This window comes from Anopheles nili, chromosome 2, assembly GCF_943737925.1.
Source record: "Anopheles nili chromosome 2, idAnoNiliSN_F5_01, whole genome shotgun sequence".
NCBI lineage: Eukaryota > Metazoa > Arthropoda > Insecta > Diptera > Culicidae > Anopheles > Anopheles nili.
The window spans coordinates 10671972-10687292 of NC_071291.1; the positions used below are offsets into that span (position 1 = coordinate 10671972).

The 15321-nt window shown below is 49.8% G+C and overlaps 1 protein-coding gene across 1 annotated transcript in view; it reads right to left on the reverse strand.

The window, feature by feature from the left end:
* Positions 1–15321, reverse strand: part of LOC128730426 (uncharacterized) — a 109651-nt gene that overhangs the window by 39997 nt on the left and 54333 nt on the right. Inside the window, exons 4-5 of the mRNA XM_053823473.1 lie at positions 10859–11226; positions 6654–7377 (exon numbers count right to left, since the gene is read on the reverse strand). Coding sequence (XP_053679448.1) covers positions 6654–7377; positions 10859–11226 — 1092 coding nt within the window. The remainder of the gene's footprint in view (positions 1–6653; positions 7378–10858; positions 11227–15321) is intronic.

Below are 15321 nucleotides of genomic sequence, written 5' to 3' on the forward strand. Positions count from 1 at the left end.
ATTTTAATTCCAAAATCGCAACCAATGGAACCGGCACGTGAGGATTTATATTTTCGAGCCATTGTGTCGATTTTTATGCATTATGCAGAGACAATTAAAATACACGCCTCGATTGGTGTCCGCACTTCCTAGCCACTTTTGGATAACGCGAGGGTTTCAGGATTTGTTTCGGATCGTGTGTGCGTGTTTGTTTATGCTACCATAAATTGTTTCAATTTATAGCATCATCCGGCTTTGGAGCTTGCGCCTGGGAAACAGCATCACGGAGGGACACCGACCGCAGAAACATAATCGAGCCGAGCCAACTCCGGACCACAATCGATAATTTTAAATTTATATCAAGCGTGTTTCTCCCTTGCGGAGAGCTGGACGAAACTCACATTGACAGGGCTGTCACCCGGCGGCACCACGAGCGCTCGATAACGAGCCCGAAGGCTCGTGTCAGTGCCAGAAGACAATTATCGGTTTTGCCGAGTTTATTATTCACTTGAGGAACGTTTCGCTTCGCACCGCTGGCAACGATGGCGAGGGCGGTTGCTCGATGGCACCACCATGTTAACAGGCGTCGATGTTAAATGGGTGGTTTCCGTCGACGACAGATTGACCGTGTTCTCTTTTCTCTCTCGCTCTTCCCAACATACATGTGCACGTTATTTCGCTTGTTAGAGTTCCAACAAAAGCCGATCGGGGAGGCAACGCGGTCAAGCAGAGGAATAAATTTCGGTGAACCACAAGCAGCTCGGTTAGGCATCGATCGAGGCTTGTGGATGGGTGGATGATCGAGAGCCATCGATACATTGCGTCACCGAGCCTTTTGTCTGGTGTTCGTTAACAATCGAAACTCGACACGCGTGCAGCAGACAAGTTGTGTGAACCTTTTTTATTTGCCTTTTGCCTGCGCGAGCTAGCAAATGCCCCTTCGGGAGCATATGCAAACACGTACACGGCGTCCAAATGCATCCTTGTGCACCGGGACGATTCGAGTTTGAAACAATTTCACCTTTCATCTTGCCAGTCTGCCGAAGTCACGTACCTACGCGTTTGAATTATGCAAATAGTACCAGTGCATTGCAGCAGACCGAAACAATTGAATATCGGGATCTATGTTTTCCGTTTTTCTCATACGGCTACGTGTTCTAGCATGTGCTCGCATGCGTTGTTTATTGTTGAGTAGAAACGCTCGAAATAGCGCTATTATTTGTGAGCGATTTGCAAATAAAAAAAAAATGCGACTCCAACCTACTCCCGGTAGCATTCGCATCGTCACTCACTGTATCGGAAAAATGTTTGCGCCTAATTGGAAAAACGACCGATATTGACGCGGGATGCAAAGGGTGGAAAGGATTACAGACATCGCAAAAAAAAATCGAGCAAACAGGCAAATAAAAACTCAGAAAAACCAATCGAACCAAGAAGAAAATCCAAACGAGTTAGAAGTGTGGAAGCACCATGGTTTCGTCGTCCGGCGTTTCATCGCCACATTCGTTGACGGTATTTTCGTTAATCGAATCATTTCACATGCGAAATCGGGAGCGTTTTCGTTTTAGGATTAGCGAACGTTTATTTTTTTTTCGCTTTTATTTCGTTGTTGCGCTAAACAACTCAGCGGTTCGAGGCGAACGCTAAATGGAGGCGCCTGGTACCGCATGACTAATGGAGGCGCCTGGTGGTTGGTGTTAAATCGAATAGGCCGATAAAAGAAATAAAACCGATTCACTAATCTGGCCCGCAAGTGACAGTGCGATTTCCTGCCTGGACGCCAGATGGAGTGCTTATCGGAATGGTTGAAGGATTTGGTACAGGAAGAAAAAAAAAACTGCAAATCAATTTCAGCGAGCCAAATAAAAATCTATTCAACCCCTGGCGTCTTTACATCGCGTTTGGCTCACAACATCAGGATCGGATTAGAGGCCGTTGAAGGCGCTTGGGCTGACAATTTAATCCTGTTTTACTTAAATTGCAGATTATTTGCATCCAAGCTGCCTACAAAGTAGATGCAGAGATAACATTCATTTTACTGAGCTTCTATGTTTCTGGAATTGTCAACTTATACACAATTAATTGCAGACACAATTCGTTCGTAAAATCCAACGCTAAGTTCAACAAGTTACGTAGAAGTTGTTGCTCTATGGCATGTAAATAAAACCACCCTAATGCTTTCCAGAAAAATGTGGCCGCTGTTCCCTCAACAATAGCGAATAGCAGCGGTGGTGGTGGGAATCAACGAATGTGTATGTAATACATGTGGTCAAACTTTTCTCCATCGTATCCAACGTGCTGTACGCTGTGCTGTTTTTATCCAGCAAGCAACACAGCCGCACAGTAATCCAATACCGCTCGAAATGGGTACGAGGGTTGTGCAATTTCATAATTTATTCATATCCCCTTATTTTTCCTGTTCGCTATGTTGCGAATGCTCGGATCCTTACCGGGGACTCCCATCTGTAGGTGCTCGGTTTGGTGCGACTAGAAGCTTTCACCCAACCGGCAAACGCACTTTCTCTCCCAAAAACATCAACCACGAAGCGTCCGGCTTCAAGCCGGTAAACTTGGAACCATCTCCCAGGTAACTGCTGTAAGGGCGTTGTTGGACCGGTACCGGCTCGAGATACCTTTACGTCTGCCTCTTCGTCTGCCATCTTTACCACCACCACGAATATTGCCGATGAGTGTAGCAAAAGCCTCCCACACACTCATACACAAAGCAAAACAACTACACGGTAATGAATAGAAAACAGCAGAGCAGCCAGCGTGCAATGGGACAAATGAAAAGCATATTCACCGCCCTCGGTAGTCCTTCCTTTCGCAATGCCACCCGCGGTGACGCTCCCAAGACCGGAAGTCTTCCGTTGCGCTGGATACGATGTTTACCCTCGGGACGATGTGTTGCGTTCACGACCGGCAGCTCTTTCACGTGTTTTTACAGCACATTTGTTTGGCGTTACCGGGTCTGTACGGCTGTAGTGGATTGGTACAGCTATCTCAATACCGCCCTCGCAAAACTCCCTGAAGGGGGTGGGCTTGGTGCTGGATTTTTTTGTCCACACCGAAACAGAACCTATTTGCATTGTACGAGAATTTATTTGTGATTCAATTAATTGTTCTCTCCGATGTGTTCATTTCGTTACACCACAATGGGTGCAGGAATTTTTGCTTGTTAAAACCCATAAAAGCAATTTAGGTAAATGTTCTTTTGCTTTGCTTTCCAAAATTACTCAGGTAAAATGATCATTCAACTCTGTTGAGTGATGGAACTAAACCCTGGAATGTATGTTTAATTACGTGTAATATTTGAGGTAGTATTTTAGCACTACTTTGAATTTCAGCAGAATGCGCACTTGCTCACCAAATCATTCCCAAAAGCTGCCGCTTGTAGCAAATCTCACGGAAAAAGGGCACCGGTTGACAGTTTGCTGCTCAAACCACCTTCCACGGAGCTACGGCTCCTTCCACGCCGTTCACCATTCCAGCTGCGCAATTTTCCGCTTTGATTGAGTTCTCTCACTTGGCAGCACCGTGGTGGAAGATCCCACCTAGCCGCCTCGTCGCTTTCCAAATTACAAATTTTCCCATCTTCAGCACATTTTTCTCACCCTTCCATCCGGCGTCTTTCACCCTCTCGTTCGCCCCCTCCCGGGGAAAGGAAAGCTCGGTACCGGTCGGCGGTCGTCGGAGGGTGAGATTAAAGGACAACATTTCGTGCGACCAGCGAAGGCGAGCGCGCGCGAGGTTGCGCTGGGTCGGTGAAGGATGTACTACTCGATCTCGGTGCGTATTGTGAGTGTGCGAGTGTGACCGCCTTACTGGTCCGAGGCGTGAGTTTAAACGGGGTGAGAACTGGAAGGAAGCCGAAGTAAGACGTAGCGAAGCCATGGAAAAACTCCAGTAGGGTGGTGAGCGTCGGATGCGATCTGACTGATCGGGCCCGATGTGCGATGCGCATCAAAGGCAAACACGGGAACCCGGTGATCTGGAAAACATCGTGGGAAATTGACTTTCACCTACCTATTTCCTCGGACCGCCGGTCGAGGCGTTTGAGTGGACGATGGAATTGAATTAAATTCGGGCGGTTGGCGGGTGGAAAACCGAAATATTTCCGATGTTCTTCGCTCCGGGCGCGTCGGTCGGGAGACGCTGTCGACCGGAAAATGACTGCGGTAAAATTTGATGAAGGACCAAAGGCTCGTCGGAATGCCGACGCGCTTCCGTGGAACACGTCACGCAGGCTCAGCAGGCGGGTCGGAAAGTTTAATGCGGAGATTGCGGATTTTGAAGGCGATGAGAAGCGAACAAAAAAAAACCATAGCCTCGGAGACAGCAGGCACCTTTGCGGCTGCCGGTGTCGATGGAGCGGATCGAATTCTGATTGATTTTCCGGCACAGGAGGCGTGATCGTGAGGATGCTAGTCGACGGTTTACGATGTGATTTAATTAAGCGCCAGTGGCCATTTTGGGTTCTGTGGCGGGTCAGCATCTGACCAAATTGATTGCAAATCAAGAGCCAAAGGCACAAGTTTCGAATATTAATCTAGCGAGTCTCCCGTTTAGTTAGAAACGCACAGGAATATTGCTTTCATGTGTCTCTCAAGAAACGAAGATCATGTTTATGTTTGATGATGGCAAAAGCAGCGAATCAACCCTCCCACGGTGGGTATTTGGGAAAAGGATTTAGATTTCCAGCAGAAGATAGCGTCATCGGTTGATTTTCCATACGATTCTCTGAGTCGAATTTCTTTCAAGTGCTTTCAGGATTCCAATTCACAGTATTTCATGCCATACACCGTACACAACAACATTCGAGTTTGCATTAAACAAAGCAACAAAGGACTTCTCGTAGTTCCAAAGAGCCGTGTGCTGCTCAGCGATGCTCCGGTAAAATCGGTATGTAAAACTTCGTCCCTAGATATGCAAAACGGGCACAATAATCACGAAATCGTACCGTGGGGGGTCGCTCACAAGCTGCTTCCAACCGGCGATTGTATTTTCGAGCGATGGTAAATTCCGCAGCCAGCAAAGCACTTCGACTGAGAGGCCCGGTAGAAGAAGGACGAGCGAACCGATTCGCGTGTGTGTTCGCTCTCCATAATGGGAAAGAAGCACTCCAACAGGCAAACCGATCACATCGGATCGATAAGGAAAACTAGCTTCCCTCCGCTAAGTTCGTGAGGGTGTTTTATTTTTCTTTTTGGCATTGGAAAAACAAAAACCACCCATATAGAAATGGGAACCCACGCGCACCCAAGCAGAGACAGGCGAAAACACCGGCTTCACATGCAACGATATTATCAATCAGCCACCCGTATTTCTGTTTTGCCTGTTTCGAAACCACCTGCAAGATCGGCAAACCCGGCCGCAATCTTCTCCACAACGAAACACATGTCGACCCACGGGAGGAACCCGGGAACAGCCTCAAGATGGAGGGCTCCCGGTACCGCAAGGGCTTCTTCTGAGCCCTCGCAAGGATATGTAACAATCCGAGCCCAAGGACCTAACCGAATCGAGCACGGATGGCGAAGCAAAATGTTGATTCCGTGCCGGGAACGAATTCGGAGCGGTGGGACAAAGGACTGGCAGGAAAAAGTTGCAAATGTTCGGGAATAAAATACATATAAACGCCCCCGCGCTGCTTTCCCACCCACCATGGGCACGGGATGAAAAAAGAAGGCATGTAATGCTATAAACGAGTTTTCGGCAACCAGAGGGCCAACATTTTGCTCCCGAGAGGGAAAACTCCCACCCCAAGACCAACGTTGCAACGCCAAAATGCAGGTTTGCTTATTCCGATTCGGTGGGGAGTGGTTTTCCTCGGCCTCCAGTCCGGTGTCACCCGGCGTGGTCGGAAAAAGCGCTCGAGTTGCCATCAAATACAGCTTTGTGATTCCGCTGTTTACCGACGGTGGAAAGGTTGGCCAATGCTTTTCAAACGAATTGTGCCCTGGCATGCATGCATGCATGCCGGGCGTTAAATTTGGATTCCACCGCCGGGATGCTTTCGGGTATTCTATTTTCATTCCATTTTTCCGGCGGAAAACACCGAAAGTTCAGATAAAAAAAAGGGAAGCCATAAGATGCATGTCTTTGTGCCGTTGTCGAGAGCTTATCGTCCTTTTGGCTATTGGCCGTATAGTGAAACAGACACAGCTCGCAAATAGCACCGTCGGCAGTGCCGGTGCTCTGTTCCGATCGGAGAAAATGGGCGAATGCGATAAAATATTACTTAAATCGAACGATATGCTTATGCATCCACGCGAAAATGGGCTCCCGGAGCTAGGCAAATGCAGTGAACGAATAAAAACCCAACCAAACAAAAAACAAATCGCTTCGAATAGTCGTGGCGCAGACGTAGATATGGAAATTTTCCCCATCACTTCTCAATTATCGAGAGAGAGCTAAGACGGGGTCGAGGATTGGTATCGAGAAGGTTGGTTTTGATCGTGATAATGGACGCTTTCAAGCGGTTAGTGCCCCCGGATTCAAAGATTCAGATGGATCCAAATGCAAATTGGAAAGCAGCTTACGGGAGAGCACAGATTCAGTCAACAACAGCCGGTCGCTTCTATTGTTCACGAACGCGCTTGATGAAATGCAAACAGCATTTCTCTGCACTCTTGCGGCAAATAATTATCAAACCAATTTCACGCAATTCCTCTCACCTGTTTTCCGGTAGATGAGATTGGCCCGCTGCACGTGCCGAGTGATGGCTTCGATACTCGCTTCATCCGAGCCCATCTTCTGGAAGAAGGTATGGTCCGCCTGCAGATACAGCATACACGTACTCTTCCGATCGTACAGCGAGTTGGCGAAGGACTTTTGCTGCTGTTGCTGTTGCTGCAACTGCTGCTGATGGTGATGATGGTGATCGTGCAGATCATTCCGCACGTTCAGGTTCACATTCCCATTGACCAGCACGTCCGGGTGATCCACCGCCACGGGGACGTTCTTGCGTGTCGAGCCGTTCTTTGTGATGATCTCGACGTAATGATCCTTGTTGTGGCTCGTACCAGCCGTCACGTTGACTGAGCGTGTCCACGGAAACTGCTGCTCAGGGCCAGCTCCACCTCCAACGGACACCAATCCACCACCACCGGTTATGATGGTGCTGCCACTGCCATGTGGGTTGTAGATGTTGTACAGGAAGTGATTCTTGCGATTGTTGATCGCCGGCGTAGGCGTCCGGATGGCTGGAGCTCCACCGCCAGTACCACCGATGATGCCTCGGTTCACCGTGCGGTTGATGGTGGGTCGAGTGGGCGATGCCGGCGCCAGGATCGAGCTCTCGTCCTGGGACGGCTTGCCGGGGTTGCGCACCACCGTGTAGTCGTTGTTGTACGGCACTTCTAGATCTAGTGGCAGCGATGGGTTTCTACTCTCCTGTATCTGTGCAATACGAAACAAAGCGAAACACTAATCAGTGGCGTGTGTGCAACCGTATGTGTGCATTCGCTTCAGCAACTTTAATCAGCTCAATTTATAGTTATTTCCGGACCACGATGCTGCGATGCCTGGCCGCCCACAATGCAACAGGAGCAGAACGGAGAATGGTGCCACAGTTTCCGGAATTTTACCACACACACACACACACACACATACACACACACATACATACATAAATCCATACCGATTTTCCCTGGGTCCTGGGCTGTCCTGACCGTTCGTTCGTTCGTTCGTTTGTACCGCCCATTGTCGGAAGAATGATGATTTCCAAGCATGCCAATTAATTAACGCAATTAGGAAACTTCAAGCACCATACCACAAGCGTGCCCCGTTACAGAAACCGATGCGAATCGAGCAAGCAACGCACACATACACACGCGGGCGAGCGTGCGCTAGGATTGGTTGAAAAGTGGAAAATTGCCACAGGACTTTGAAGCACGCCGAGTCGACCCAGACAAAAGGGGGCGCTTCATTGGAAACGTGCGTGTTAAGGGTGAGTTTTTCTTTCGCTTTCGCTTTTTTTTTTGTTGCCTTCTTGAACCCCCCCGAAGAAAGCTCGTTCCAGTAAATGTAACATCGTTCCCTTGTTAAACCGGCAGCACAATGCTCACAAAGGTATTGCTTTAAAATCTCGTAATGAACGTCGAAGTGACCGAAAAGTGGGCTACTTCCTGCCTACTGGGATTGGTACGAAATGGACCGGGTTTTTCGAGAGTGCAAAAGAAAACAGGCAGTCCTGTACGCCAAGTGCGGCACCCATTAGAACGCTCCAGAAGTGGAGTGAAGAGCCACAGGACAGTGGAGAAAAGGATTGCTTCACCAGTCAATGCGTTTGACCGCTGGTGTAAGAACGGTCCTTACCGGGCCACTTCCGGGGCACTCTCGAGCAAAGGCGAAGCACACACACACACACTAATAGAGACCCGTGCGGAGGCTCGAGTAATGCAATCTGTTCGACGAAGCGGAAACCGTCCCCATGCCACTCAGCAAATAGCTTCGATTCATCTCCCCGAGAGAATTGAGTCATTGAAATGTAAATACGGTTCCCACTTCCGGTTCAACCCGACCGACGGAGAGAGAACGCGCGCGCGCGAGAGAGAGAGAGAGATAGTGAGCTTTGGAGCGATTTCGAGCGATCGGATAAAAATAGGATGACATCCTTTCCTTCAGGACGAACGGGGTTGCATCTCGGCGTCCACCAACCATCGTCATCGCCTTTGCGCTCGAATTCGATTTGACATTCATTTCGGTCCCGTTTTGTGGGAGCGCACGGGTCGGACTGGACGGGGATTCCATTCTCAATTCACCACCCCTCCCCCGCCTACGCTAAGGCACCATGGGTGGTGAAGAAAAGAAATTTCCCAACCCGCTGGCGAAGCGCCGGAACTCACAAACGCCACCCGAGCGTAAGCTTTGTAAATAACTAAAAGGCTAAAAGCTTTCCGGTCTGCCACGGCGGCGACCGGAGCGGATCCTTTTAGCGCCACGTGAGGGGTGAATCAACGAAGAAGAAGAAGGAAGTCCTTGTGCCGTGTTCACCTTTGGGCGGGTGTGTGGGTGGGCATACCCTGATTGGAGTGCATTCGAAACGGCCAACCAACCAGCCAGGCATCGGTACTGGGCGCCTCCATCGTAAGATGCCACAAAATACGAGAGCACGTACGTATGGGAGCGTTGCGCGTGGTTCCTCCACTGGAAACGAGCGACTTTGGCACCAAAGCGGAACATTTAAGCTGCGAATGGATGGCAAAATGGTTCCCACACGGGAGGAATGGGATGAAATTTCCGGCCAAAAACGAGAAAAAAAAACCTCTCACGAGCGCACGTTCGCCCGAGGCTGGAGGCAATCGTTTTGAAAATCGTTCGATATCCTTCCTCGCTCTACGTCGTATTGTGAACCCTTCTTGTGGCAGGAATCTTGGAATCGGACAAAAAAAAAGATCCCTCCTAAAAGGCACCATCCCGAACCGTTATGGAAAATCGGTTGCGTTACGCCAGCCACACAAACTCCTTCTCGAGGTGGACTTCAAACGAGCACCGAACGGCATCACCGGAACCGCACACAGGATGTTTGCGTGTACTCGAGCCAACCTCTAGGATGCTCGAGCGAGCTGCGCACGTAAAAAGGAAGGCACGCTGGACCGCGCGACAAAGGCAAGCGCCAATCGTCTATTGATCAACGTAGGTGGAATGCGGTCCGCATTCGCGCGAGATCAAAAGGACAACGATTGCAATAAAATGAACCCCGGGGGCCGGAAAATGCGAGAAATCGCTCGACAAGTGCAGGAACGAACGCAAATACCGGCTTGTAATGAGTGGCGCTGAATCGTTTGGCATTTTATTGAGTCCTGGTAGGGTGTCCCTTTGGACAAGTCGAACCCAATGGGCTGTAAGCACGCGAACGCCATTTTTCCCAACGGGACGGTTTAATAACGCACCAATGCTAATGCAAATCGCGTTTTATGTTGGCTCACCGAAAAGGAAATGGAATTTTCCAATAACACCACTCCACTTTGGCGGTGCGTCGTATGAATATTCAACCATCCAACCCGTCGGTGAGTTTTCCCTGTACGAGCGATCCCGTCAATCACCATCAGGATGGGCGTGAAAAACGGAGAATCGAAACAAATACCGAACGTGGCGCCATTTTCTCCCATGGGAACGTTCCCCAAGAGCTGCGTAACAAGATTGAGCGAAATTGGTTGGGCTTAAGTAGTTAGTTGGCGGTTCCGTTCGCTGGGAAGGGAAAAGTGTTTGGGAAAAACCAACCACCCAACCACCCAACGACCCTGCCAAAATCCGCTCAGCATCGATAATGAAGCGCTCGAGCATTATTGTCGGAAATTATCCCATCAAGGGACACACTCAACGCAGGCAGAAGCAAGTTGGCACGACGCGAATCACTCTCAGCGTTTCGTCCTTCGCGAAGTTCAAGGTCCTTGCTTGGCGAAATGGAAAGCCACGCTTCACACGTAAACGATATGCGTGTCATGTTTCAGCTAATCTGCTCCACCTGCCCGGGGATTAGTGACAGTGTCGCTTTGGTGGGTTTTCCCGCCGGCATTCCTATCCGTTGCACTCACCTAATGAAATGCACACCACGGCACGTTCGGGCGGGTGGAATTAAAGTTTTTTGTGTGTTTTGTTTTTTTGTTGTTTTGCTTCCTTTGGGCGAGCTGCTTGTTTGTGTAGGTGGTGTGAGGGCAATAGAATTAGCTAATCCTCGATAGCTGACTCACCGGCCATTGGTAAACGCACGAGGGAAACTCTCACTCTGATGCTATGCTGTTTTTCCGCTGGTGCGGGAAACTTTGCCAACACACGCAGGTGGTCCTATTTTTACAAACGATTCTTGGGAATTTGGATTCCCAGGACGCATCGTCGTGGGATGCATTTCTGCTTTTCCCAGCATACTGTCACTTACCACTTGTTCTTCCTCGAGCCAGCGCCGTTTTCTGCGTGCTTTTCGTGATGCAGCACCAACCCGACGTTGATCCGGCTGATCAACCACGGCCGGTGTCGTCCTTCCTATGTCGTCCTTCGATTGAACGCTGACGTTGGACGGTGGGTTGACGACGTCAGCCCTCAGCGGCCGGTGATGGCCATGGTGGTTCTGGTGAATCTTCACGTCGCTGAGTTTGTAGATCACAGTATGGACACCGTGCCGCCGCTCGAGTTCTGGTGAGTATCGGGCGGCTGGTTCGATGTAGTATTGCTCTAAGTTCGTCACGACCGTTCCATCAAACAGGTTGTCGCTGGTCAGCACACCATGGACGTGCGAATGCTCATCGTCTGGCAAGTGGGAAGAGAAAATGAATGCAAAAAAAAAACAAAACAAAATGCGGTTAGAAAGGAAATCATTAATTTTCATCGCTGTCGCTAGCAAGCGAACCAGCGGCGTCGTGGATGATGAAACCGATAAGCCGCGTCATCGTGCCACGGCTGACCGCTGTGGTAGATTAGCTGCTACAGCAAACCTTCCGTCATGCTCGTTTGGTTAGGCAAAATGGCCCCCCGAAAATGAACTCTACGCTCGTTTGCGTTTTGATGAAGCACGGAACCGGCTGTGGCTTTGATTTGCGCTTCTTTATTTAGGATATGTCTGTGGGACCGATCGATGTACGGGCTTCGATCCGATAGATCCGTCCCGGTGGAGGTCCTAACGAAGAAACCGAACTCAGACGAGCAAAAAAAAAGCGAAATGAGAGATAAGAAGACCAAACAAAAAAAACACGGACGGACATCATGCACCATTTTCGATCCTTTTTTTTGCGTGTGTATCTCTTCGAGTTCGGGGTCGGCTTCCGCTTCATAAATAATCATCCGCCACGCATCGTCGTATCGTCGTATGCATATTTTACGACCAGCCGGAAAAAAAAACGCGACCCTCCGCAAACCCGCAACGCCGTTCGAAGGCTGGCTGAAAGAAAACCGCACCGAAATGAAGCAAAAAAGAAAACGAAGCAAAAAGGAAAGTTCCGTTCCGCTTCGAGGATGGGCTGACGTTTCCGGTACGAACGTTGCTCCTTGTGCCGCTTCCCAACGCCATTCGCTATTCACTTGAAGGATGAAAGAAGTTCACCCTCATGTGGCCTTCCCGGGTGCCGAGACACAAAGGCCCTCAAGGAACCGGACAAAGATAAGCGAACCGGCAAAAGAAAGAAACGCCGGTAAATAAATAAATAGGAAAAGCCACCGCATTCCGAATATCACATTCGCACACGTGCGAGCGGAAGCGCGACAGCGAGACGAGGGAAATTAGCATTTCAACAACCGAAACCAAAACCCATCCTCGATGATATCGAGCTAGTTTTGTGGCGGGAGCTCTGGGTGGTGCGTCCGCTTTCCCTCGCTACCATCCGGGCACCCCGAACTCCAAATGACACGCCGATGAAGCCCTTCTGTTGCCGATCGATCGAGTGCATATGGCCACCGGCGTGCGAACCGGTTCGAGACGAGAAAGGACGTGTGTGAATGAGATCGAACAACCCGACACCGGACCGGAGTGGCGCATTAACTGAGCGGCTCTGGAGGCAAGGGATTAGGGCAAAAGGATTACCGGAAACCGGAAAGCCCACCCACTCGGGCCACAGTGTGATCAATTGATTTGTCGAAAAGACATGCAAAACGCCCGCGACACGACGGCATGGCATGCGAGCCGCGCGGTGTAAAAACATCCGACCATTCCACACACGGGTGCCCCGAAGGGCATCGAACGAGGGCTTTTCCGATATCCGGTAATCCCTCCGGTGCTACAATGTGAACGCACATGTTCGCGGATGGAACCGGCAGAGACTAAGCCGCTTACGCCATGCTAAACGGTTGCCAATGCGAGTCGTGCGGCGAGAATCGATGGCAACGCCCGGTGTGTGCTTCAACCCTAATCCGCCTGACAGCCCCACAGCACGGACCACGGGCTGGGGACACGATTTATGTGCGAGCGAGAAGGAAACGGAGAAAGCCAGCCACCGGAGTGATGGATGGTCGAATCAGAGGGTCACCGGTACAATGCCGCGGTTCTCTGCGTGCACGATGTCATGATGTACGATGCCACTCGCCTCGTGTACGTTGGGTGCGCTTTATTTGACGCTTGCTAAGGGTTGGTTTTTGTGGGGTTCACGTGTGACGGCAGCGAGCCAAGTCTCGGTGCGTGCGTGGGTCCTGGAAAATCGGCACGGGGTGACGTGTGGAATCGATCAAATGGCAACTCTAGGTAGCTGGAAGGTTATAGCTGCAGGATCGCTGCAAACGACAACTATTGCGTGCATTTCCGGGACCGCTTTATGTGCGCGTGTAATCCAACGCGACAAAGTGATAAAGTGGAATCGTTTAATGCGGAAAGATGCAAAACATGTTATTTCACCAGCGTCCAACCTTTCACGAATGATCACAAAGTGTGTTTGAACGAATCGTTTGTGCATTTTGGTTAAAAGCATGAAATCAGTACGATGCAAGCCGCAAGTCGTTGTGTTTTTTGTTCTCTCCTTTTTTTATTCCCGCAGAGTAGAGAGAGTACTTTGTGATTTAGAGCTTCTGAGAAAATGGCGATATGACAGTAGTGCACAAAAGATTCGCAATTGTCATAGCTTACTTTGGTGATTTAGTGGGATTTTCAAATTTTTTTTCTCATTTTTCTGCAATAAATGGTACTATTCATTTTGAGACGTTTGAATCATCTGCTCGCTTTTGTATTTTCCTCATGAAATGTGCTGCCATATTAACCTGAAACGATCAATATTTAAAACACACTCAATAAGCTCGAGTCGACCCGGTGAACTTTAATCGCCCTGCTGATGCGCCAACACCACGTGCGGAATATTAAAGTCTTCGACACTCTCTGGCGCCTCTTCCGGATCACATTTTAAAGGCATACATGCCGAGCTCGAGCCTGACTCCTGCCGAACGAAGTCGAAAAGTCCAATTTATTCGAATTGGATTTCCACGCAAAACCCACGCAGCGAGGTTTGAGGTTTGCTAAATCTTTCCCTCTTTGTCTTTGAGATCCCACCCGGGACACACCGGAGAAAGCACCGGGGTTGTTGAAGGCTGCCGATCCGGCCGGAGCGCACCCACATGAATCATGAACTGTCCGTATCCTTCCCGTCCACGCACCCAAACATTCGACGAGCGCACCAAATCTACCTCAAAAGCCATCGAAACTTCGAGTGGCTTTGGGTGCGGAAGGGCAGCGCTAGAAATCCATCGTCCCACGAACACGGGCATCGGATCTAGGGCGAAGTGCTACGTCGAGCGCTCTAGTGTGTACTCCCGAAAACCGACAACCAAGTGTGTAACTTTTCCTTCGCTTCGGCGGCTAAGTCGTCACGGAGAATCGCCACCCCACCGAGGGCGCTGCGGTTCCGAGTTGGCACACAAAAATAGCACCCTCTCTGAGGTCTAACGTTTTCCCTAGCCTAGTCTAGCACGCTGCGTTAACTGCAAACCAAAGCCAAACGTCGCTTCTCGAACTCTAACCGCGGGAAACGGAATTGAATTATTGGCATGGCTGCCGTCGGTCCTAGCAGCGTAGCGCACACGACCGGAAAAGGCCATACATTTTAATGATATTTGATTTAGCTACTGTTCGAGGGTGCCGACGCCGAAGAAAAAAAAAAGGATTTATTCGCATCCGTCACGGGCGTTTTTTTCGTTTTATTTCAACTACTTGGAACCGGAAAAAAAGAACATACAAAAGCGCTGCCTGCCGTACCGCCTGAGGAGGAAAAATCCAGGAGGTTTTCATTAATTTTCCACGCCCTGTCGAATGCTAATAAATATTATCCTAGCTGGTGCCGCTCGCGCCGTACATTTTCCCGGCACGCGAGCACCATCGTGCGCGGTAAAACACATGTGGGTGATTTCCATGTGCCTTCCATCCTTCCCCATGAGCTACCGGGAAAATGGAGGGAAATGGCAAGCAAGGAAGCAAGATAAATTGTTAAATTATATCTCACCGTGCGGCAGCCTGGCTCGAGGCTCCGGGTGCGCATTCCGGGTTGAAATCAATCAAGCCCGAGCCGGTGGTGCGAACGAGAAACGCGAACGAAAAGAAGAAGTCACGTAAATTTTCCCCCAATCGGGATTGGGTCGTGTATTATGGTTTCACTTCGCGTAAACTATCCCCTATCAGGTGCGACCGAGCTGCCGCACGCGCAACAAAGTGTGCTCCAGCGCGAGTACACACGCAAAACATACAAATGAAACAAAAAAAAAAGAAGTCCAAAAAAAAACGCACCCCCTGAACACACATACATCGTCTCTGGCTTCTCGATGCATCCGATGCACCATCGCCTGGAGTGCTGCATTTATTTGCATTCGCTTTTCACTGCCCACGATGCTACGGGGCAAGAGTTCCGGTTGGACCACCAGTTACCGGGTACCTGGCCG